At 39.8% G+C, this 24,774-nt stretch overlaps 1 protein-coding gene across 4 annotated transcripts; it reads right to left on the reverse strand.

Annotated features, from left to right (window-relative positions):
- Positions 1 to 697: 697 nt before the first annotated feature.
- LOC109462963 (WD repeat-containing protein 6-like) lies at positions 698 to 23,399 on the reverse strand. 4 transcript variants are annotated; one of them, XM_019759605.1, is made up of 31 exons: positions 23,044 to 23,136; positions 22,223 to 22,321; positions 21,897 to 21,990; positions 21,585 to 21,684; positions 21,293 to 21,399; positions 20,800 to 20,947; positions 20,348 to 20,471; positions 19,697 to 19,803; positions 19,141 to 19,203; positions 18,667 to 18,714; positions 17,816 to 17,882; positions 16,374 to 16,482; positions 16,027 to 16,175; positions 15,615 to 15,745; positions 15,102 to 15,296; positions 14,715 to 14,864; positions 14,307 to 14,384; positions 13,641 to 13,829; positions 13,274 to 13,337; positions 12,849 to 12,914; positions 11,896 to 12,553; positions 11,355 to 11,500; positions 10,888 to 11,190; positions 10,306 to 10,452; positions 9,646 to 9,743; positions 2,943 to 3,029; positions 2,502 to 2,630; positions 2,191 to 2,322; positions 1,884 to 1,997; positions 1,593 to 1,761; positions 698 to 1,449 (listed from the first exon to the last, which is right to left on the reverse strand). In XM_019759605.1, exons 1-31 carry the CDS (start codon positions 23,123 to 23,125, stop codon positions 1,319 to 1,321), a joined length of 4,284 nt encoding a protein of 1,427 aa, XP_019615164.1. In that variant the 5' UTR covers positions 23,126 to 23,136; the 3' UTR covers positions 698 to 1,318. The 4 variants fall into 4 exon arrangements, with proteins under 4 accessions (XP_019615164.1, XP_019615163.1, XP_019615162.1 ...); XM_019759604.1 differs by lacking the exons at positions 698 to 1,449; positions 1,593 to 1,761; positions 1,884 to 1,997; ... (1 more) ...; positions 2,502 to 2,630; positions 2,943 to 3,029 and adding exons at positions 7,230 to 9,146; positions 9,446 to 9,519; positions 23,329 to 23,399 and having other exon boundaries at positions 11,896 to 12,103; positions 12,140 to 12,553; positions 23,044 to 23,134; XM_019759603.1 differs by lacking the exons at positions 698 to 1,449; positions 1,593 to 1,761; positions 1,884 to 1,997; ... (1 more) ...; positions 2,502 to 2,630; positions 2,943 to 3,029 and adding exons at positions 7,230 to 9,146; positions 9,446 to 9,519; positions 23,329 to 23,399 and having other exon boundaries at positions 15,618 to 15,745; positions 23,044 to 23,134.
- Between the last annotated feature and the right edge of the window lie 1,375 nt (positions 23,400 to 24,774).

Below are 24,774 nucleotides of genomic sequence, written 5' to 3' on the forward strand. Positions count from 1 at the left end.
TTTATCATCATTTACATGCATGTTCATTTGTGCGACTACACTTTGGAGTTAATTAACTAAATCCTTGGGAAGGTGTTTAATTGGTTAAATTACATTGCATCAACCTATTGCCAATCTGAATTGAACAAAGGCCATGCGCAGCTACTCTTCTTTTTATTGCCAAGCAACATGTATAAGTAAGTATATATGACATCTTTGCATGTTTAGCAACCACTAGAGTCCTCTTACGATAGAGACTGGTATTGCACGAGGGAGTGGTTGTGTCAATACTTTATACATACATAACAGAACTACACCACAATTATAATAAAAAGACTTGGGGGGGGGCAGATATTATTTTACTATCATCTGACATGGACATACACCAGTACCTCGTTTGAAGTCACACTATGGCCAGCTGTGGGAAAGTCTTCATCTTTATCATAATTACTCATTATTTCGCAATATAATATATACCATAGCATCCGCAACTTGCTGGAGGGATGCATTGACCGACCGAAGCCGACGATTTACATTTCTATCTTTTTCTCCAGTGTGTATGTGGGTTTGTGTGTGTTTTTGCTCTACCCCCCTCCCCACTGGGAAACTTGTTTTCTGCATATATTAAGCATCCTAAGTGGAACCATGTTTCTTTATGTTGTATTCTTTCGTTTCCACACACAGACAGACAACTAACAATAACGGACAGACTCTCAAAATCGTTCACCATTCAATTTTTATTGAATAAAACTTACGGCGTTTCATACCCCGCGAAATCATGTTAGGTTATCGTGCCCTTGCACATCAACTACCACCACCGTTAATGATATCATGTCTATTGGTACAAGTACTAAGTACTAATTACTAAGAAACTGGCATTAATTATAAATGCACTTGTCATCGTGGCTTCGCCATGCTTTCTTTGGTGTTTTTCACAATCTCACCGGATCTACTGTTTGGGAGACTCGACGTGACAATGAACAAAAACTTACTGAGCTAAACCATGCCTGGTAAAATGCTTTATAATATGATCCACTCTGCAAAATAAACTAAATGACAGTTAAATGTATATGTTTGATTTAGAAATTAAGCATTTGGTAACTGATATTCTGCATTGCATTAGTCTCGACCAAAAATTGTTCATGCATGCTGTATACCGTTATAACTCTCCAACCTAACAATATCTCAACACCATTGCATTAGTATAATTCACACGTTACACATGGCAATATTCCAAATTTCTATGTGTTACAGTGCCATAACATACATTTGTGGAGCTTTTAAGCATTTGGCGGTAATGCTGTGATTCCGTACTGGAACGGGCAAATTAACGTGTAAGTCATTTACCCCAGCAGTACGCATAGTAGTAATAACAATGATAGCGATAGCGCCAACCGTAATAGTAATAATAGACAATGCGGCAACGGTACCTAAGGCACACGCCTCGCTTCTGGCGGCTGCTAGCAGCACCTGAAATCAACAATAACTCAGTTACTATACATGATCAGATGTCCACTGAGAGTCATATGACAACAGATAAGACAGCAGATACATGCTCGTATGTATGGTAAAAGAAATCTCATTTGGACAGTTACAAATAGAAGTGCCCGTACCTTCTTCAGCGGCTGCCTGGCCCTCCTGGCGAGCGATGGCCCAGTAGATTTCGTGACCCTTGCAGAAGTCGAGCATCTTCTCACTCAGGATAGTCTTGTCGACCTTCCCACGGCTCTCATCCAAGGTGATGTTGATTTGTCCGCCGCTCTCAGCCTCCTCCACTTCGCCCTGTAGAACAGACAAAACTTCTGTTTTGACTGAGGTTCTGCGGTTGTTTTAGTAACGACCTGAAACTACTTTTTACAAAAAAAGGAAGCCAAAAAGCCAAAAGAAGATTGGTTCTCCCTTACCTCGTTATTGTTCTGCACATCATTTGCCATTTGTTCCACTTCGTCCTCGTTGTATGTACTGTCCTCCAAGACGAAGCAGATGTGGAGGCCGGTAAACTTGTATGCAGCCAAATCCTACAACCACGGATGGAAATACATAATTAACCCATCAAAATGTCAAATTTCGACTCCACATCAAAATGAGTTATCATTACTAAAAACAGAAACATATAACCAGAAAGAGATGGAAACAGACAACAACCAGATAAAACCAGATAGCAACCTACATAACAAAAGTAAATCGAAGTTATTGTTGACTAATCCTCACATTTTTGGTGTCATACATGGTGGTGGTTTCCCCATCTTCACTCTTGGTGTAGAAAGTCTCCGTCTTCAAATTGACATCAACCTCCACCTTCTCATCCAGGACCTTCCCGTCGTACTTCAGCTTACGGTCGGCCTACAAGGAGAGTGATTACAAAAAGGTATAATGTTTGCCTATGGTTGCTAAGGTTAACCGTCAACCTCACCTGCACTTCTCTATTGTTTTGAAGAGAGCAAAGGAACTCATTCAAGGTGTGGACACAAGCAACACAACTTATCTGAAGCACAGGGTCGATGAAACAGAACAGTTCTTACCGTGAGGATCCTGTTGGAGTCCTTGGACAGGTACACACCCAGCAGGGTGGCTCCGGTCACCAGCAGTACCAGGAACACGGCTCCCACGACAAGTCCTTTCTTCAGCTTCTTCTGGTAGTCAGCAAGATTCTACAGAGGCATACAGGTGAGCAATTATGCTATTATTGTGTTAGTCCATCTGTATCCTATTACATACACAATAATTATAATAATAAGTACGTCAGTCTACATGGAAGGAATTGCCAAGTGCAGAAACTGGACAAAATGGATGGACGTTTTGCAAAAACACTAGTGTAACAGTTACTATTCAGAAAGAAATATCAGCAACACATTATCGAATTGAAAATCATCATTCCACGTGGTATATCGAAAACTTGATTATAAGTTTAAAATTGAAAAGCACAACAACCATAGAAGATACGATCTGGAAGATCCATGTACCTTGAAGTCAGCTTCAGGATCTGCTGGCGGCCCCGCATATGGAGGGAGTGGCTTTTTGTCCTCGGTGTAGCTCATTCTTCTGTCGTCCTAAAACAAAAATTCAAAGCAAAGCAAAAATATACTTATAGTCTTGTATTTTTTTTGTAGTTATAATTTTGTTTACAGCTTAGAATGAATGGAAATAAGACGCATACTAGTGGCGATATTGATAACGTACTACATTTTGTACTATAAGTATAGGCAGATGACAAACAGTAGAATTGATGTCATGTCGCTTCTAGTTCTTTAGACTGACACGAGTAAGCATTTAATTATAGGTCAGGTGTATCAACTTAGGAAGGCAAAACCAAGCTAAGGGCACGTCAAGCTGTCCCACTCAGATCTGCCCGGAGGGCCTCGTGAGCTGCATACCGTGACGCGCATGACAAGCTGCAAGGCAAGTGGTCTCTGGTAGGCGTGGCCAAAATTACGGACCAATCATGGGGCAAGAAAAATTACATTCTATACTTCCTCCACGCCCATCACAAGACTGTGCAGGCAGTATTTTGGGCTCAGAACAGACCAATCATGACACAACAAAATACAAAATTTACCCATTTCCTCCACGCCTCCCGTCATGGTCTCATGACAAGCACGCATTGTTTACTACATTTACTAACAGAACACATGTAAACCTGACTTGTGTCCTTCACAAAAGTACATGGATATCGAAAAGTACGTTTCTGTAATTCAAATATCTCGTCGGACAACATTTGCTTCACGCATCAAAGTGAAAAGAAATGAAGTCACAAATATAGAAATGCACGTCTGCGACTTAATTGTGCCAAACGATCCAGCAAATGCCACGCAGCAAGGAAGTTTAACGACTACTAGTATGCAAAATTCATCGTCGACCATGACCCCAAACCAGTTGTATTAAGTTTTCGTTGAGGCTCAGTCCATTATTGCCTGACCAACCAAAACGAAACGCTTCTTCTCGCCATCGCCCTTTTGTACTTCTGTCCGACCCGGTTTTTATCCATGTTAAAGCGACAGCACTGCCTTTACAGATGAGGAGGACAATTGGAAAAGTTGAAGGGTTTGGAGCGTTTTCAAAATGTAGACTAGTAGTAAGTAGTTTAATCATTATTTTGGAACATTTCCAGGGCATCAGTACAACTTTAGGCAGGCCACTCCGTAGATGCGTACAACTTCAAAACCAGCTTGAATTTAATTGAACGCTCCAGTAAGGTGACCTTCGCTGCACATGGTGTACCATATTTGATATCCAATCGTTAGTATTTATTTTTTTTTTATTCACATTTATTTTTCGAGGATTGGGCAAAAAGTTATAAAACTTATCTCGGCCCTCTATCTCCTCACACATAAAAGGAAACAATAAAACAAAGTAATAATGATAAGAAGAAGAAATGACAAAGGTACATAATGGGATGGTGTACAAATCAAAATCAATCAACTAAATCAGACAATCGTTAGTACGGTAACTACAAAGCTTTGAAAGGAGTAAAAATCTCTGTTTGGTAATTGTCATGTTTGGTAATAGGTTCGATAGCAAATGAGTGTTAAAAACTGTAGATCTAAAACTCTATACGGGAGGTCCAAGGGGGAAACGCGCTACTTGAGAGACTCCCGAAATGAGCAAAACGACATAACAAATCAGTCATGCATCTGCCTAGCCTACATGTAGCTTGGCCTGGAGATTATATATTGTCAAAGATAGTACACTGTATCAGCAAAACTTTAGTTCCGCACACACATTTCACACATCAGGTCCGCCTGGCTATGCACAATGTTTACCCCATGCAGTATTCGATGATCAAGACTGTACAACAAAATCACTCTCGTCTAAGTAGCACCAAAAAAGCTGAACAGTGAAATAAAATGATAACCTGTTTATATGCCGATCAAGACACAGTAGCGTACCGCTGACTGAGACTGGCGCTTGCGAGGGTGGATCGCTGAGATGAGCACGGCGCTAGCTTGGATGGCTCGTAGGTCGGTCGGTGCTGAGCTCCTCTGTTAGTCGTCCTCCGTCAGGATCTGACTGTATCAGCGGCACGGCTGCGTATTTATTGGCATTCAAAACAATAGACCAGTGTCTGACAAGGAAACGATATTTTGGAAAAATAGAACAATTATATATTCAAATGAGGGTGTTTTCTGCCAACGCTGCAGAACGTGACCCGTTTCCTTGCCAAAAACCCCGAGGGGAAACGGGTAGAATCTTCTAGAAGGGTGACAAGTTGTAAATCTGCACCGCGCATTAATTTCATGTTCATGTCAAAAATGTTCCTTAACAAGTCTGCGTGAACGGTAGAAACTTTGTCATTCAATAGACTGTGTGGGTTTTCGTCATTTCAAAGTTAACTAAAAGTGAAATGTTGTTTGTGTTTTCTCCCTCGATGATATCGATTAAGATCAGAAGGGTCAGAGTTAACAGAGTGGACTGGCCGTTTGTTATGTAGCATGAATGATCAGGCACCCCGAGGTTCTTCCATGCCTTTGTCTTTGCAGGTGTGGGGATTTCTTTGTGTGCACATTACAGAGAATTTATATACTAGTAGTATTCATATGAAGTGTTTCGCCAACGTTGCAAAACGTTCACCCAGCTGCTGCTGCCAAAGTTGTAAATCATCACTTCACTGTCATTCCATCCCGCACCAAGGTGAGTGAACGGTAGAAACAAACTAGGCATGCGCCGGACTTAACAACCTGGGTAACAACGAAGAAAAACTGGTACACGGGCACGGCTGATATCTGAAATGTCAATGGCCTCACACTTCCCCCACACCTGTGATCTGACACTTCTGGATGTGACATGCTAGCCCATATATATGGGAACGCTCACACAGCGAAAAGAGAGAATATTTAAGTTGGCGACATAGACGATTAATCTAAGATATAACAGAATTCCCCACGTTTGCCATCCCTGTGTGTATGCGTATACACATGGTCGTGTGTGTGTGTGTGTGTGTGTGTGTATGCGTATGTGTGCGTATGATTGTGTGTGCGTGAGTGCGCACGGGCGCGCGCGCGTATGCGTGAATTTGTACGTGCATATACGTGTTTGTCTATAAATGTACTTTGTCATTCAATTGTGGGTTGTCGACATCCCAACGTTCTAACATTTGTATTTATTTTCTTAGTTCCCTCTTCATATCGACAAAATAAAGTTGAGAACGTCAAGAGCACAGAAGTTCAGAGTAGAATGGCCGATTGTTTACGAGTGATCAGGTACCCTGAGGCTCATCCACACTGTTTTTTCTACTGTTGTGGGGATTTCTGTGTGCTCACATTACCAAGAAGAGGAAACAAACTTTTTAAAAATAGATCAATTAAAGGTGATTGAACCTTATTAGACTTAGCGCCTGCGCAGTGAGAAGACTTTGCCAACACCTTGTCCAAGGTTACTCAAGTACCATCAGGGTAAGTTCCAAGCAGATATTGAAAGGCAAATCGTGCAGTTTACCTTGCTGACGGTTTCTGTTACAAACTGCCGCCTACCAACTGATTAGAGGTTTACTCAGTGGATATTTTTTCAAAGTAGTACACAGCACATTACGCAGTAGTTTTCATGCATATGTAGACATTGCACAAACTATCACAACAAATCCTTCCACAAAAGCGGTAACGCTAAATCTCCATATAAAATGAAGCACAATTTCAATCAGTGTACCAAGACCAAGGTTGTTACTAGTATCCCTCATGACCATGTGGAGTCTCCAACACGGTGTTTCGCGGGAGCTGTTGAAAGTCATGTAGAGGTGTGAGGTATACGTTTGAAAAGAACAGATGATTTGACTTTGGTTATTTTCATTCTGTCCTCTCTCTCTCTCTGGTTCGGCATCGTTTACATACGCACGTTTCCCGAGTAGAAACTGAGCCAAGCGACAGCTGTATTTGGAGATGATGTAAAATATATTTTAGACAAACTAATTAAGGAACAGAAACATACAATATCATGATGGAAACGCCGTGCCAGGGGTACTGGCTGTCAGTAAACAGTACGTGCTTGTCATGAGATTATAAGGGTCGGGTGGAGGAAATGAGGATGTATTTTGTTGTGTCATGATTGATCTGCTCTCAGCCCAAAACACCACAGTGTTATGGTGGTAATGGAGGATATGTAGCCAAGAATTCGTCAAATATTTTCACCATCATCTCACATTTCTGTAATGCACGTCAGTCTTCCTCTCGAGTCACCGCCTCGTGCATATGCACATGTAATAATCATCACTCTTCATTCAGTAAAAGTGATGACTAGTAAGTAATTCATTAAGTGATTTTGCAGCATTCTGATTCTATTTCTTGTACAAATGCATCGTTTACTCATGTTTGTCTCTTTTGAAATGCCTTCACAGAAATAGATCCTGCTAAAACGTTGAGTATACATGTACAGGTTGATAATACACAGGAAACTACAGGTGCACTCTACAAACAAGTACAAGTATTGTGTTGACTGAGCATTCAGTCAGCACCCGGCCCCGAGGCTCATCACGAGGCTCATCAATTATCGTCTTCTTGGATACTTTCCAATTTGTGTCCCAAAATTGATTTCTTTTGAACCGCCAGGGACTCCCTGTCCCTCGCTGACAGTCAAAAACTTGTGTTGGACAAATGAATTTTTTGCTTCACACCAAATTTTCTTTTCTTACCTTGAGTTTTCCCATATTAGTAAGTTTGAAAACATGTGACTAGCATTGAATGTCACTGACCATATAATTGGGTCAATGTTTCAAGGCTGATAGCAACTCGGCACCCTGAGGTTCATCCCTGTCCTTGTGGTGGCTGGTAGGGGATTTCTGTGTGCTCACATTACCAAGAAGAGGAAACAGACATCTTCAAAAACACATCAATTACAGGTCATGAATGGGTGCAGGTGCACAGAGCAGACTGAGCTGCCCTTGGTTTATGCTGACTCAGGGTCATATGGGGGGCAACACCAACAATATGCAAGCTTTAAAGTAATGATAATCACAAGACCAAATCATCACAAGACCAGGTCAAAACTCATATTTTTTCCAGTTTCACATAAAATTATGAACATTAGAGTTTCTGTGCTCCTGAATTGTCTACTGTCTATTTTCATTTTTATCTTCATACTTCCTTCTTCCTCTGAATGTTTGTTTTTATTCCACATTTTCTCCACATCAGAAATGTCAGTTGTTATGAAGTCAATGAATTAGAGTGTGACTAACATGTATGATGCACACTCACTCTCTCCCACATGTCAATTCTAGTGTGCAAATGTCAGGTCAGAAACTTGATGTTATCATTATTATGGAAACAGATGCTGGATTATCTATCCCTAAACCTCATGTAACAAACTAAGAAACATGAAAGCTCATTAATGAAAACTGTCAAACCTGTGGCAAAATTGGGAGCAATAATGTAGTATGCCTTTTTACAACCTGGTAGCACATACAAAATGTATATTTGGCCACAGAATATGACTATAGATCTGTTTAATTAGTGATTCAATATTTTCAGCATGGATTTCACTTAAGGCCACACCGACTAAATTTTATGAATGACATCCTCTGAAGGCCCCCAACTAGTGCGCACAGGGGAATGAAAAAAAATTCCGGCCAAAAATAAAAATGCTACTAAACCACAGGAATGCAAAGCTCAGGTATTGTGAATTTGTGGCAGTACATAGCGCAAATATACAACGAGCCAGCACATGCTTGCTTTTTGAGGAATTTGAGTTCTTGCTGCCGTGGAGCTTCTGCAGCCTGGGTGCCATCCTCCAGAGTTACCACCAGCTCTGTATTGTCACTAACTACCATGGACTACCCAGGCCTAGAGCCAGGCCAGAACCTTGGAGGACTTGTTGAAAATCACAGCGCTCACAGGTGAAAATCAAAGCGCTTGTGGATGTCATCCATATAATTAAGTCGGTGTGGCCTATATACAAATGTACTGGTTAACTTGTCAGATGATCTGTTTTATACCTTTATACAGCACCTTTGGGTCAGCATATTACACTACTACTCGGTATTAGGGGACAGTATTTTTAAGCAGGTTGGATTTTTTTAATAACAATGTTAGATGTCCTACATTTAAAACAAGCGCATTTGGGCTTGATGATGAGGGTACAATTTGTTTTAAAGTACACTGGACAGGAAATGCTGAGATCACAGGTGGGTAGAGCTGAGTATCTGTATGCCATGCCCACACACAGCAATGTACAGTTGTCCACATCTGGGGAGAAAGGAAGAGGCATATAAATATGTCAGACTCTTTGGAAAGTTTAACAAATAACAGATATTGTCCAAGATAGGTAAGAATTTCACTATAGTAACACTTTATGGTCTCACCATTAAACATTTGCGAGTGATGTTAAAACAATATCTAAGAATCAGCTTGGATGGTACAGCTTTTTTGTCATTCTCATTTTTTAGTTGTTTGCTTTGACATCCACATTGAGGGTATCAAAAGGACAGATTTGCTCTTAACAATGCATAGTAGATGAACATAAGTGTTATTTATTTTTTACATACTCATCATTCCAACACTCCAGTCCAGCAATGTCAGCAATGTGGCAAAACTTCCCATGTAGGAAAGATAGGTGACACTGGAGAAAATACAAGTATCAGCAATTTCTAACACAACCATCTTAAAACAGTAGTACGTACTTAGAATAACAGCATAAATGTGAACAAAAATCAAAATGAAAGAACAAAATTATACATGTAGTTACCTGTGTTGTGGGTTTTAAAATCAATTGGCACTTCCACATATTCATCCTTTGGTCCACAGAGGTTGTTAAGATGGTGCAGTTATCTACAATGTGCACACCTGGAGAGACACAAATGTCAATATTGTTATCAACAAGACTTAGTGCTATACATTTTATTACCAACTGCATGGTCAATGCTCTCCCGACTGACCATTCATACATGATGTACATGAATGGGTGACGGAAAATGTGGGGGGAAAAGTTTAAGCAAATTTAGATTCAATTTGATGAGTTATAAGAACATCCAATTTGCTTAGACAAGGAAGCAGCCAATGAAAATTGACCACCACATATGTGTGCTTTTTCCCTTATGATTCTTCTTGGTCTGTTGCTAATTGTTTGAACATGTCAATACTGTAAAATAATGCAGAAACTTTTGTGGTAGTGTGATTTTTTTTGTCACACAGCCAAATCAAAACAATGCTATCATCTGTTTTTTGTAAGTCTACTGTACCACAGAACTGTTTCAACAACAAACTTTAACATCACAAAAGCCTCATTTTCTCTAGCCTGCTCCAAAATTCAGATGGTACCCAGGCTACATTTTCCCTCCAGCCTACTGCAAAATACATGCAAATGTTTCTGCATTTACAGTTACTGTACCACTTTACAAGCACACACCTGTTATTGTGGCAGCATGAGCAGATAGGACAGAGCTGGTTGCCATAGTAACAATGACAGGCTCATTAGGAGTGTCTTCTTGCACAGCCAGGACTGTAACCTGCAGACTGTTGTCATCTCCTCCACTGGCTAGCAGGTAATGGTCACCTGTACACAAGGTCATGTAAGTTAAGCCACCTTCATGTCATGTTGACAAGATTGCACTGAAACTTTAGGCACTCAGTCTTACAATATATACTATTGGGTGTTCTGTGGATTGTTTTTTTACTAAAAGCTTTGACACTTATTTCTCCAGTGTAAACAACTTGCTGGCAGAAAAAGATTATGTACATCCACTTTCCACTAGAGGCTGCCACCACTGAGGGACTGACCAGGGAAAAACATTTTGCTCAATAAATTTCAAAGCTCTTGTGTGTTTTGTGCCTTGAATCAAACTTGCGCATCATTGGAATTTCCAATTAAAATTTTTTTAACTGTTTAAATTTTTTAACTTTTTAACAATCTGGTGGAAAGGGGGCGTGAGTGACTAGTAAAGGGTCCATGATGCCAGAGTGTGGAATTTGAAGGAAGGGTTGTACTCACTGTCTACCCTCCGTATGCTGACAGCATTCACTCCTGACTGATGATTCTTCAGTAACACATCGGGAGAGTCCATCTTCAGTTTGGAAGTCTTTCCAGGGAAACCTGAATTTAACTTCATCTTAAGAACAGGTGAGTCTATTGTTGAAGCGTTTGTGCCATCTTGTGATTCTGTAGTTCCCGTTGACAGAATCTGTGGTACTTTAGCACTCGCCTCTACCATCTCTGGGACCCTGATGTCGTGGTGGGTAGGATGATACACAGAAGACAGAAAAGGTGTTACATTCCACACAGCAGTCTGTCCATCTGATGGAAGATATAACAAAAAAGAACATGCAACTTGGTAAATGTTGCTTAATTTATGTCAAATTTTATAATTAAAATATACACATAGATGTGCTAACAACATCTGGGTAAAATTGTGAATCCTACACATGCATTTGTACAATGTAGAAAACAATGCCCCTAACCGGTGGCCCCTGATATGACATAGGTGTGCATGGTTCCGTCTGGTGTTGTAGTGAAGAAGTGATCCACAGAGAGGACACAGTGGTGGTGGAAGTCACTCACACAGAAGAGCCGCATCCTTCTATCTCTGTCATCATACACAAATAATCTGGAAGGAAAGAAGTGTTAAGTTTCACTTGTAGTTCTACAGTGTAAGGAAAATCATAATGTTGCATTGGGATATCTTTCATCAACATATGAACATTAGCCTGGTTACCAAACCTATTATAGCTCCCGAGTCCTACATCCTCTCCACAAATAATAGGTTTGGTAACCAGGCTATATGAACATGTTGTCTTGTCCAATTGTTCAGTATCATGAGTATAGTCTTCCATAAATACATGTAAGTCCTTTTACTTGTCATGAGCATAGCAGAGAGAGAATACACTGAGGAAATGAACTGTTGATATCTCGTGAGACCACATAGACACTCCATCACAGCCAGTAACTGTCTAAACAAACATGACAAACATGCAGCTGCACAGTGAGATTGTGTTCTCTTACCTAAGGAAGCCATCTGAGCAAGCAGCTGCCACGAAGTACAGGTGAGCAGCATGTGTCTCCCCCTGTCTCCCCTGCCATGCCGTCAGTGCCATGTATCTCATCTCCACTTCTTCTTCTTCCTCAAGCTGAGCTGCTCCAGACTTCTTCTTCCTCTTTCTCCTCTCTACAAGGTTGTGGGATGTGAGGTACTCAATGTGGCATTCTACATCTGAGGTGGTCGGTTCAGTATCAGTGGTATCACAATGGTCATCAGTGCTTTCCTCCTGTACTCTCCTGTTGTTTCCTGGATCAGATTTACTAGCTGATGTGTCTGATAGTCTGTCCACACTCGTACAACCTTGTGTCTCTTTGACAGGAACATCTACTTTGGGTAGGTGTCTAATCTGTTGTGTGTTGGTCTCCATGTTTTGAGCTGTGCATGTATCTTTCTTAGAGCGTTGTTTTCTGTTGCGTCCACCACCCGAGCCACAACGGCTGGACACAGACACCCTGTAACACTTGAGCTGTGCCCTGCCCCCGCCGCTGAAGAGTAGTTTTGGTGAGCTGGCACACTGGCTGGACCCTGAGGTGGCATGCTGTGGGCAGACTGCAAGACATCGGACACTGGAAATGTGGTCCTGAATGGAGTCCAATACCACCAGCTCAGATAGTGGCTTATCTGTGTTCCAGTAAAGGACACACAAACACAACATGTATTAACTTCCAGTATTTGCATCTGACAAACTCTTATTCTATAGGATTTTGATAGCAACTTGATACCTCCTTGATGAAACATTAACCCACAGAAATCATGGTCAAACATTTTACCATATGGATCCAAATTGTTCTCACATTTATATTTCATTTCTTATATCTACATTTGTACCTGGTATATTTGAAAACTGTAGCTTAGCTTTATCTCAGTTGATGAATCTAGGAGACATGGCATTCCCATGCATTAATAGAAAGGATACACTTTAGTGCAACAATGTTGATGGTTGTGTCTTCACTTGATGTGGCACAAATGGCATGTTGAGCACCTGAAAAGAAAGTATTGTCTATTACTACATGCAAATGAAAAGGGATGACTAGCAATCTTTAACTTAAACAAGTAAAAGGTGAGAGGTGATGTAAGTGCAATATACTGATTGGTCAGCAATATGTATAATTGATATTCAAAAGTAAAGCCTAATATTGGATTCCCTATTTTAGCTCCAGTTTACTCCAACAGTCCCTCTCCACACTACTAAACACTTGCAGATCGAAGAAGAAAAATGATTAGACACGGCACAAAGGAGAGGATATCTTTAGTAGCACAAAGGAGAAGTTTTATCTTTAGCAGCACATGTTTGACATGTATAATGTAGGTAATCACAGCCTGAGTGTGAGGATCACTAACCTTCATTGTTTGTTGCCCAGCCAAGGAACTTGAGGCAGGTAATTTCTCTGCCATGTAAGCTGTCCTGAGGTGGGATCAGAGTGAATCAGGAATACTTTGTCATCAAAGTCTTCATTTTTACAGAACATTTCTTTTTTAATACAGTGAAAAATTCAACATATTACATACATGTACATTACTGGTGCAAATGTATGTCATTTAAGCTTACATGTAACTCTGAGTCTGATCTAAATTTGCAAGAAATACATGTACATGTACATATACATGTAGCCAACATTAACTTAACATAATATAGACATGCTAGTGTAGACTGAATTGACAAGAGAAGACTATTTACTAGCTTTCATTTAGAAAATTCAACACCAACCTTCAGAATGAGCCTCTTGTTGCCTGAGATGGAGGGCCCCTTTGTCAGCTGAATGGATCGAGCTTTGATGTATGAAAACAGCGCCCCCTGGCAGGAGCTGGGGAGAATGCCCCATGCTCTGTGCCCTCCCCCACACTGGACCTGCAGCAGGGGCTCATTGGTGGACAGACTCCACACTACAAAATTGGACTGTAAAAGACAGGATATATTACATCCAAGATACAGTATGAAATTAGGATAGGAGTTATGGGTATCAAGATCAGCAATATGAATGTACAGAGAATGTACTTTAGTCCAGAATGTACATTTCTATGGCATTGCTTAAGTTACAGGTAAAAATAGTACAGTTCAAAATGAATTTAAGTTACAGGTAAAAATAGTACAGCTGTCTATTAAGTACTATGCTGCAAAATGATATCATAATGATGCACATGTATATTAACAATGATATTTATGGAATGGTTTATCATAGTATAATACTACATGTAACACATTACTTATTATTACTACATGTACTAATTAGTTATTAATGAGAAAAGCACCTGCATATTTTTCTTAAGCAGGTCAGATGCTGTACAGTACAAGATGTTAGTAGAAACACAAGAGGTGAATCTCCATTTGTTCCAACCTTTCAAAATTGGAGACAGAATAAGTAGAACATCTTACAGTGTGGAATCCCATTGCAAGCACCTCTCCACCTTCGGAGAAGGTCAGTTTCTCTAACCAATCAAAGCCCTTGTATACCTAAATAAAAAAAGGAAAGGCACAACTTCATTAGATGAACTTCACCTTCACAGTAAATAGAGTTACTTTTGTGGTAGGTTGATTTCATGGAAGGAAGAAATGAGGTATTTCACACTAACTCAAACTCACTATTAGAGCATTTTATTACATTAACTTTGTGGTTGGAAGAACTCACACATTCATGTTCAGGTAAAACAGTGAATTAAAAAAAAACAGCAGAAGTTTCAAGAGCTTCAGCAATCATTGGTGCCAAGCAATGATCATACACTAAGAACAGTTGATAAACCCTGACATTGGGCAAAGTAAGAAGTTTGCAGGCAAAATGCTCACTCTGTTGTTTTTCAGCAGTTGCTGTCCTGTACCACACAGCTGAAACTGTCTGTAGTGACCATCTCTGCCTGTACTGTACACATGGCTTCTGTACATCTGCACAGAGGTCACCCCGGTCTTCCCATGGATACCCAGCAAACTTTGGAAGGGCTGGAAAAAGAAAATCACAGAAACTGTGATGCAAGAATGTTGACTTCAATCACCATTGAGTTCGTCAGATGTACGAAAGTGCTGCGAGTTGCCAATTCTAGAGGGATAAAACACAAGGTAGGCACCACATGATGTTTGGGACACTGAGTAGCAGGCATGGAGGTAGTTCTTGTGTTTTCATTCCAGCATGCTTTTCTTAGGCCACATTATCAATGGCCAGTGTTATTGGGTTCTGACCTGAGTAGGTTGACCTCCTTCCTGTTTCCTGTAGCAGTGAAGTGACCCTCTCCTGTCCCCACACACAACTGTGCTGTCCGCCTGTGACAGCAGTGCACAGGTTAGCCAGCGCTGTCTGCTGTAGGGCAGCTGAAAAGTGGCTGTCTTCTGGACAGCAATACCCGCCTCCGTTCCAGTATAAGTGGTCCACCAGATCTGTGCAGGACAAAGTTATTCAGAAGACCTCTTACTATTGATTTTTGGTCATATTGATTTTGATAAATTCAGCATTATCATCAGCATGTTACCAAAATATGTGACATGAGATGCCAGACTTGTGTGTATAAGAAGTAACTACAAAATGTAGTAGTAGTAGTAGTAGTAGTAGTAGTAGTTAGTAGTAGGCATCCTTCCATCTTGAGAGATGATGGTACCACTCAGTGTTGTGGCCATGTGCAGTATCTACATGTAGTATGGCTGATCAGCCCTATCTTGGCAACTGAAAATGAATAACACAAACACTGTTAAACTTACCACCTCCCCTTCTGGTCCACAGGACAAGAGATGACCAGGTGAAGCGACAGTTTCAGCACTCTGTTCCATCCACGTTAAGCTCAGTACCTTCCCATCATACACTGCAGTTTCCCAGCATGCACTGGGTTTGCCTGTCACACAAAGGACAGAAACAGTCAGAAAACTTATAGATTTTCACAGGCAATGAAGAGAATCTTGTCAGTTTTAAATGTTTGTTAGACTGAGCAAAATATTTCTTTTGGTGGTCTTCAGGAGAGTTCTCAAATATTTGTTTGCATCCATCAACTGCACTATGTTCAATGCATATGTCCATATGAACTTTTTCCTTTCATTGTAAATTGTTAAACAGTATACAAAAAGGACAAGATTTTGAAGAATGTAACCTCTATGTTTCATCAGCACTAGTCCTTACTTATGAAGAAGACTTTGATTGTCCCTGCTAAGCTGCCCATTGCAACCATTCCTTGAGTAGAAACCTCCAATAGGCTGTAGGAGCTGTAGACAGGATCCTGCAGTACCAGGCTCCATTGACAGGTGGCAGTGTTGTAGCTGTATAGTGATCTAGACATAAGGAAGGAAAAGGAAGCATGGAAGTTGGTCAATTACCAGTCTGAAGCAAAATGTTTCTCTGATTTTGTACCTAATAACTTACCACCATGACCACTTGAGTAAAGCAGTTTTGAAGCTATAACGTAAGTGTACTGTCGCACACATAATATAGAGCTGATGTTGTTAATTGTATACACAAGGCTTCCTTACCCCTGGTCTGTTACCACAAGGAATAAATGGTCCAGACAAGATGCAAGGGATCGAGGGAAATCACCCGAAGATAATGGCAGATCCAGGGTAGAGGATGTCCCAACTGCCTCTATGAAGGAAAAAGAATTCAATTTATTGAAAATACAGCTTTGATGATGTGTTTCTGTACCTGGTAGGTCATGTTTTGTTATTAATAATAATAATAACCTTTATTGTACATTCATGCCCTATCGGGCTAAGTACAGGTGAACAGACGAAAGGGTATAATATACATGTTTGTAGTACAAATTAATAGCTCTAAAACTACTCTAATACAAAGGTTCGGCTTCTTCTCATTTCTTAGTGATGTCAAAAATATAATTTGAAATGGGTTTGTAAAACATCTGCATAATATCACATACAAAGGCTATATACATGGATTTACATGTATACCAGTAATGCTGGCATGGCTAAATTGGTAGGTAAGCCAGGCTATCTTCATACATGTATGTTCCTACGGTATGTCTCTGATTGGCTTGTATAGCAGTGACGCTTGCTCAATTTCTTGGCAATATGCATTGACTCTTAAAGGTGAATGCTCTTTTCAAAGTATACGAGATTTTTTTGTAGGCAAAAATGATTTTGCACCTTACAAAGGTAATGACAGATTCTGAACACTCATTCATTCTGTAAGACGTAGAATACATGTACAACGCTAGCGAAGGATAACTAAGTCTACACTTTGATACCTAGCCAGTTACCCAGTCTGTACATATTATTCCAGTCTTAAGTAAATCTAATTCCAGTCTTTTATCTTCAATTAGCAATGGTATCTAGACTTACTGCCTAACGATCTGTAAGCCACAAAGCTGAGAACTAAATTACCTTTGAACACATCAAAGCTTTGAAGTGGTGAGCCGGTAATGCTAGCAGGCATGTACCTTTCGTTCTAAAGGTTAAACTACTACAAAGGGAAGCCACAGGCTTCTTTTCTCTAAGGTAACAGTATGTGGGCGGGCTTCTTTTTTGATCAAGCTACTCTGGTGCAAGTGAAACTGAGGCACAAAAGATTTCTACATGTATATTGTATTGGACCACATCTAAATAGATTAAGACGTGTACGTACATGTGGTGACAAAATATGGTATCACTGCCAATAAGTCATTTATTCCTGTATTTCAGAGTGCAGAAAGTGACAGTAGTGTGGTAGCTGTACACTTGCGACTACCACACAGTGTCAAAGAATCAGTTTGTGCATGGATGCCATCCATACAATTTATGCCTTAGCAACATTAACATGTAGAATTCAGTTAACTTTCAATCCAGAACAGTCTGCTTGGATGTACATAATACATGATAGTACAAACCCAGATTATCATGTACATGTATCTGGACTTACACAGTGACTACAAATACATGTGTGTTCATGACAGTATCTGCTGCTTTCCTTTACGTATACAGACCTGACTGAGGCGTGGCTGAGTCAGGAAGTCTCCACAGTCTGATGCTGGTGTCCCCTCCTCCTGTGGCCTGTCCAGGACATTTGATAATGAGCTTATGCATTGTACACTTCATTCAAGGCACTGAACAGTGCTTTTTATTTCATTTGTGTTCTTCACATGTGAGATTACCTGAAACTGTAAATTATACATGTATCAGGCAACGTACTGTCAACTTTCATTTTTAAATAATAAATCATGATCATGATAACTGAGACACGCTTACACGTATGTTCATGTTCTGTACCCATGCGACCTGTACTTAGTTCTGTAGAACACAAATGTACAATAAAGGTATTCATTCATTATTTCTTTGACAGGTACATGTATTGAAACAGGTGAGTTTCTCAGTTCAGTGATCTACACTTTGTCTTGTCATATAACCTATAGCCTGCAGCAGTTTTAATAATTTTTGTCAGTTTCATCAACCCATGCACGCGTTGCCAGGAAACAGTCATTAACTGGTTTGGTTGTTTCCTGTCACCCTAAAGGGTTTTGTAATGATAGATCATTTAATTTCAATCAATGATATCCTGTGACATCATTATCTACAGTACTGTACCTCGCACAATTCTGTTTTTTTTGCCTGTGTGTTAGTAGTTCTTTGTAGTTTAATCACCTTGATGATTCTTTCTTGTCACCCATAAGGTTTTTGTAATTGCTGTCATCTGATATGGTGTGGCATCATTTCTTTATCTATCTGACACAATTCTGCATTTTTTTTGTGTGTAGGTCAATCACCTTGGATTCAATATGTACAATCCCAGTTGCATATTAATCATTGCTTCATAAAAAAATCAAATCAAAGAGCTTACCACTAGCTGTAGTTGCTTAGAGACAGCCAAACTCCAGATGCTATTTCCCTAAGGGTAGAAGTGTTGATAACATCATATAGGTTAGCAGGGCTTATTTTAGCAGTCTAATATTTTTTTCTCCTTGAAAATAGTAGAACATAACATAATCACAGCTTGCTGACATTTTCATCTAGCCTGTTTTTGAAATACATTTTTAGACTTAGGTTGAAACATATTTTTGGCTTCCAAGTTGTCGTTCGTCCGTCAGGACACCCCATACACCCCTGGCTTCCAAGTACAAATTGACAGACATGCAACTAGAGTAATATATTATCTGTTCCGAGGGACCATAAATGCCAATATCTGACATCAAGGTTTTTCCAGACTGTTTCTTAATCTTTACATTCATTTCTATTACATCTGACTGCAGACAATTTGCAATTTGTTTTCAAGCATGCTTAATTCTAGCACGGACAGTAAACATCCATGTCTTACCCTGTGTCCTCTGAATGCTTTGACTATTTCACCTTGCATGTTCCACACAATGCACTGGGCATCCTGGAAGTAAGTGCAATCTAAATGTTAAAGAAGCACTGTCTACTGCACACACACACACACAGACACACACACACACACACAGACAGACACACACACCGACACACACACAGGCACAGACACACAAACAAACAAACAAAAACACAGTGCATGTATAATGAATTACACATTGTGTCCATGCTCCAAAAGGATCATCTTGATCAAATCAACAATACGGTGAATACCAGTATTTTATTGACTGTGATTCAAGAAAAAGGGCAGTGACTACTGCCTTACATGTCAATGTTTTATGCAAGGTGAGAAAGGTACTAGTTGAATCCCAAATCTGATGTTCTACCAGCCTGCTGAAGTTATTTTTTGTTAATTACTAGCAGTCTAAATAAACCTTTGCCAAGTGTTACAGGTAAGTGTAAATGAACAACTGTAATTGACTTGGTGGTTGTAAACGATACGTAGTTAATGAGTAACTAACAGGTAACTAATAACAAAAATGCACCTCTCCAACACTGATGATGTAATCCTGTGTTAGCTGCACGTCCCAAACCCTGGAGCCATGGCCGTATACTTCAAGCACCAGTTCAAACTGTCCAACAGTACCCATATCTGTAGGAAACACAATTATCTTATAAAAGAACTAAAATTCACATTTGCTACACAAGCATTATTCATCAGTTTCAAACAATGACTAAATGGTCACAATAAAGAGCTAAATACATCACATTTGCTTGTGATCATGATGACACTGTGACAAACTCAAGTAACACTTGTATTTATTTCTCCACTAATATTGCTGGATGATTGTGCAGTCCAATTCAAATTAACAGTTATGATCTTAAATGCAATTTTCCATTATGTAGTGTATATTGTGAAACTATCCTGATGGTTTTCTTTTCAGTTTTTGCTGTGACCACTGCAAATTCATGGCACTGAGAACACATGTTGTTAGTCTCCCTTGTTGTATGACTACTGTACTATACAGAATTGCTTCAAGTTCAACCATAAATTCATAAATTGTGAAAAACACCCTTTTTCTCCTACAGCAAAATAAAATTTAAACCACTCCAAAACTTACCAATTCCCAGTAACTTATCTAGCTGAATTGGAGTGATCAGAATCATTCAAAACAAAGTACAACAAGACAGGAAACCTTTTCTGGTGTCCAGCACCTGCTGTTGTGGCCCTGCCACCTGCCACAGCCGCACACTCCTGTCATCAGATGCCGTACACAGCCGCCCGGTAGGTGGATGGTAGCACACAGAAAATATGACACCCTGTCCACATAGAAAAGATACTTAATGGAAAGGTAGCCAGTGACAACAGGAGAATAAAACAACTTTTCCCACTTACTTTATATACTACTACTACTACTGTCAATCAGTCTCAAGTAGTTTACAGCTACAGTGTATATCGCGAAAAATTACTGAATTCACAGATGTGTTAAGCAAGGAAAATGAATGAAACAAAAGCACTGCTGTTCAACGGGCATTAAAATTAATATTGTCAAGCAATCTAATCAAGTATAATATTCAAAATCAAACACTGCGTATGCCTGTGAATAAAAGTAGTTGTATAACCAAGCCTTGTATATTCATTTTCTACCTGATGTCCAGTTATTCTCTGTAGAACAGACACACAATCTTGGTCTTCCTCCTGGCCAAATGGCTTCCATAATACCACCTCCCTGAACACAGTACCAGCTGCAAGCACAAGGTCAGGCCAGGAGCTGCCAATAAAGTGGGCACAGTAGCTGGCAGTGTGAGTCAAGGTCTGATACTGAACTAACTGAAGATATTAAAGGTTATGGAAACTGTTACTAGTACAGCTTCAGTGCATTGTAGTTGGGCAAGATGAAGACTGCTGAAGGGAAGTGGTTGTCTGAGACTAGGTTACTGGAGAACAAATGAAAAGAAGATCAACAAATTCTCTGACTACATCCTGAACAATCCATCCATTTCTTTTATAGGACATTTTTTTTAAATCCCTGACAACATATTTACAATGCCCTCTTGGGATCTCTTGAAAAAGCCTTCAAGCAGAGGTGTGAAAAAGGTCTGAATATACATTTGATCAAACAGAAAGAAATGAAGGATACAGAATACACTTCTCCTGGCAGTGAACCTCTCTGATGCTCCTCTTGGCCTTGGCATCCCATAAGACCACAGTGTTGTGACCAAGGGCCAAGGCTAACTGTCTCACATCCTGGAAAACAGGAGTACCTCAGTCTGTGACTGTGTGAGAAATATTTTCTTGTTGCTTCATCTACAATGTACCAAATCTATGTTAATGGATACATGTATTGAAAGCAAATGAAAACACATACTGGTAGTACAGTATACGGATTGTATACAGTTTATAACATCATTGTAAAGTTGTATTATTTGTACCTTTCCCAGTGTTTGGTGAGGAAGCAGCCAACAGACATCCCAGATCCAGTCATGAACTTCACATTCTCCATGATGATCTGGTCTCACAAGGACACTTTCTCTGAAAGTTACAACAGTCAGATTCTACAATCAGTGAATTCAATTCTAGTACAATTACTGTATTACTATTAGTACTACTATTACTGTCAAAAGATTTTTTAAAAATTTATCTGCACATATAAATGTCAATAATAAATCATCCTGAAATGATTGTGGTTTACCCTTCAATGATTACATGTATAATATACATCATGTACAGCACACATTTCTTACCTGTGTACTGCACTTTCATTGTGTCTTATTTGGACTAGTTGTAGAGTCTTTTGTCCAAACAAAGCAACATTCCAACAGTCTTTCCCACCGTCATCTGCAGTAGCAAACATACATGTCATAACTGTCTGTAATGTCAGAACTGGACACATTTATTCCAAGAAGTAAAATGAGATAAATTTTTGTGATTTCTTGTTTCTATCATTGAAACATTTCCTGGCTATAACTATATTTCTTACAATGTCAAGGCATGTTTCTGTATTGCCAAGTACTACTAAACTGGACCAAAATCAAGGAGCCACATGTACAGCTCATCAGAATGGTCTCACCTGTTCTAATGCCATGTATGTTGGCATGTTTCAGCACCTGGTGCACCTGCAGGTGTTCTGTGGATGTGACATCATACAGGTGGAGACATGGACCTTCACCTGAACAGAACACGAGAAAAGGTTGCTATTGGACATTTGGGTCAGCAAAGAAAAAGCTTGCTATTATTAATTGGCCATTATTGGAGCCGGGACCTAAGTAAAACCCATGCATACATATGGAATAAAGTTAACTTCAACTTGTGTTGCAAACTTGTGGTCCTTGTTTACAATATTGTTTACTGTTTTACGTATGTGGGATACATAACATAGTATCTTCAGTGCCAAACTAATAAGTTTAGGTGCATCTCCATGAAGGTATCTTCATTTTGATGTCATACTTATTCAATCATAAGGCTAACCATGGAGGTAGAAAACATTTTCTACCTCCATGGGCTGACAAATTTAGTTCTTCTTTCTTGCCTTGAGCTGAAACAACAGCTAGTACACTTTACTTTATTTTTCATTAACTTTGGTATCTATTGGAATTCCAACAATGCAATACAATGGGCTACCCAGCCAGCATTATATTACTGATATTGGGTGCCATCAATTGTACTGTTACATCAAACCATGGAACTTCTACACAGAAGCTCCTTGATCAAACATATACATGACATATAACATCACTTTTATAACGTTTAACTTAATTTCACTAAATCAATACTTGAAAGATACACGATAAAATTCCTGCTAATTAATAATAAGAATAACCTAGTAATACATCAAACATTCAGATACGGCATGAAATAAAACAATCAACATCAACTTCATTATGTTATTACCTGCGAGAAGTAGATCCCCAGCAAAGGCTAATGCAGTTACTGGAGCGGACATGTATTCTGTTTTCATGATACTACTATTCATAGTGTCCTCCTGTAACAACAAAAATAGCACCCAACTCAGGCAGTCGACAGTGGGGGTTGTCAGGGGTAATGCTACAAATTAATGAAGTTAATATCAAGTTATATTAACACCAAACTTTTCCATGATTAGTGTAGCTTCTATCGTACGAGAATCCCATTCAATGCATGCTTGAAATTACAAATCTAAACTTAGAAATTGGCTACCGTAGGCTGGACAATTTCAACGAAAACAAATTAAAACCGAGGAAAACTTTCAGCATGGGTCAAAATTTTCCTTTCCACAGTGCGCTGCCATCTTTGTTTCGGAGTGTGCTATATTATTCTCAAAGGGGTAGAAATATTACTAATCTTTATAAAAAGCAAGAAAAAGGATACTCAAGTAATAAAAGTGATGATTTATATACTAAATGTTACTATCAAGATATTCCAGCTCAATTGTGCTTAATATACAACGTGTCCTTCATGCCCTCAAATTTTGAGGATAACTTTTATTCCAGAACCCCCCTGGATTTGAATGGTAACTCCGGTCAGTCCCACTAGGCTGTGCGTGCAGTCGTGATGGCGGGGAGTCTGGATTTTGAAGCGTACTCTCGCTACCTCGAGGAACAACAAAGCTACTTCAAAAGTAACGGAAGAACGAAAGACTTCAGCGCACACTCCTCAAAGGTCCACTCAGTCGCCTGGAGCTGCGACGGGAGGCGGCTCGCCTCGGGATCCTTTGACAAGACTGTAACAGTCTTCCTTCTGGACAGGGACAGATTGGTAAGATGCCCCCCTCCCGTGTACACTATATGACATCCAGTAGATTTCTAGCGGGGACCAATCAGAGGGCTGCTGACGCGTCACCGACTAGCGGCTATTAGCACCTTGTTTCATGTAAATGCCATGAACTCAACCAGAGCGCGTATATTGTTTCTTGTTTACATCAGTACTAAGTACTAGTACTTCCACAATCAGTTAGTAAAGTCATACCTTAGTAAAATCTACTTTGATGAACGAATCAAAACGGGACTGTAGACATGAAGTTTTACACATTCAAATGTGGCTGCACTAGCGCTAATGGAGCGACCACTACGTACGGGAAGAAACGGATCTTAGCGAAGCCGACATTTGTGAACCCAATAATGTCCTTGGTGAACCAAACCCAACCCATCGAAGACGGGCCGCCAAACATAAAAATGGAGGGAAATGACAGACAACAAGCCAACAAAGACAACATCACCAGACCAACAAACTTGGAAAACACCACTTCAAGCGCTAATGTTGTAAGAACTGTGGAACCTCAAACTAGTATGTTTGCGTCAGCGGAAAGGCTGTCGAAGTAACCACTACATGAAAATCTGCGGCGAAAAAGTAACATGGGTTCGTCCCAAATCTAGACGCAAGTAGTGAGCTACAAAAGTAATAGAACCTATGCATCTTGCTTGTTGCTGTCTACTTACCCGTTAAAGATTGAACCGATACATGTACGTACTATAACTTGCCACACCCGGCCAAAGACGACTACATTACTGTTACTCTTTATTTTGTGCTGTATAGTGTATACTAGTATGCGTTACATTATCTATCATTGTCATTTCTGTGAATTCCTTAAAACATCTACTGTTAGTTTGTGTAACATTACGTAGTGCTACAATCTGCGTAAAAAGT

Source organism: Branchiostoma belcheri, unplaced genomic scaffold (assembly GCF_001625305.1).
Source record: "Branchiostoma belcheri isolate BF01 breed outbred unplaced genomic scaffold, Haploidv18h27 scaffold120, whole genome shotgun sequence".
Classification (NCBI taxonomy): domain Eukaryota; kingdom Metazoa; phylum Chordata; class Leptocardii; order Amphioxiformes; family Branchiostomatidae; genus Branchiostoma; species Branchiostoma belcheri.

Bases quoted from the DNA above. Each gene is read 5' to 3' on its own strand.
- LOC109462963 (XM_019759605.1), bottom strand. From the start codon at position 23,125: ATGAATAGTAGTATCATGAAAACAGAATACATGTCCGCTCCAGTAACT. The intron at 20,472-20,799 runs GTAGAAAATGAA...CTATGTGGACAG, and splicing joins AGAGAATAACTGGACATCAG to GGTGTCATATTTTCTGTGTG. The intron at 2,323-2,501 runs GTAAGAACTGTT...CTCTCCTTGTAG, and splicing joins ACTCCAACAGGATCCTCACG to GCCGACCGTAAGCTGAAGTA.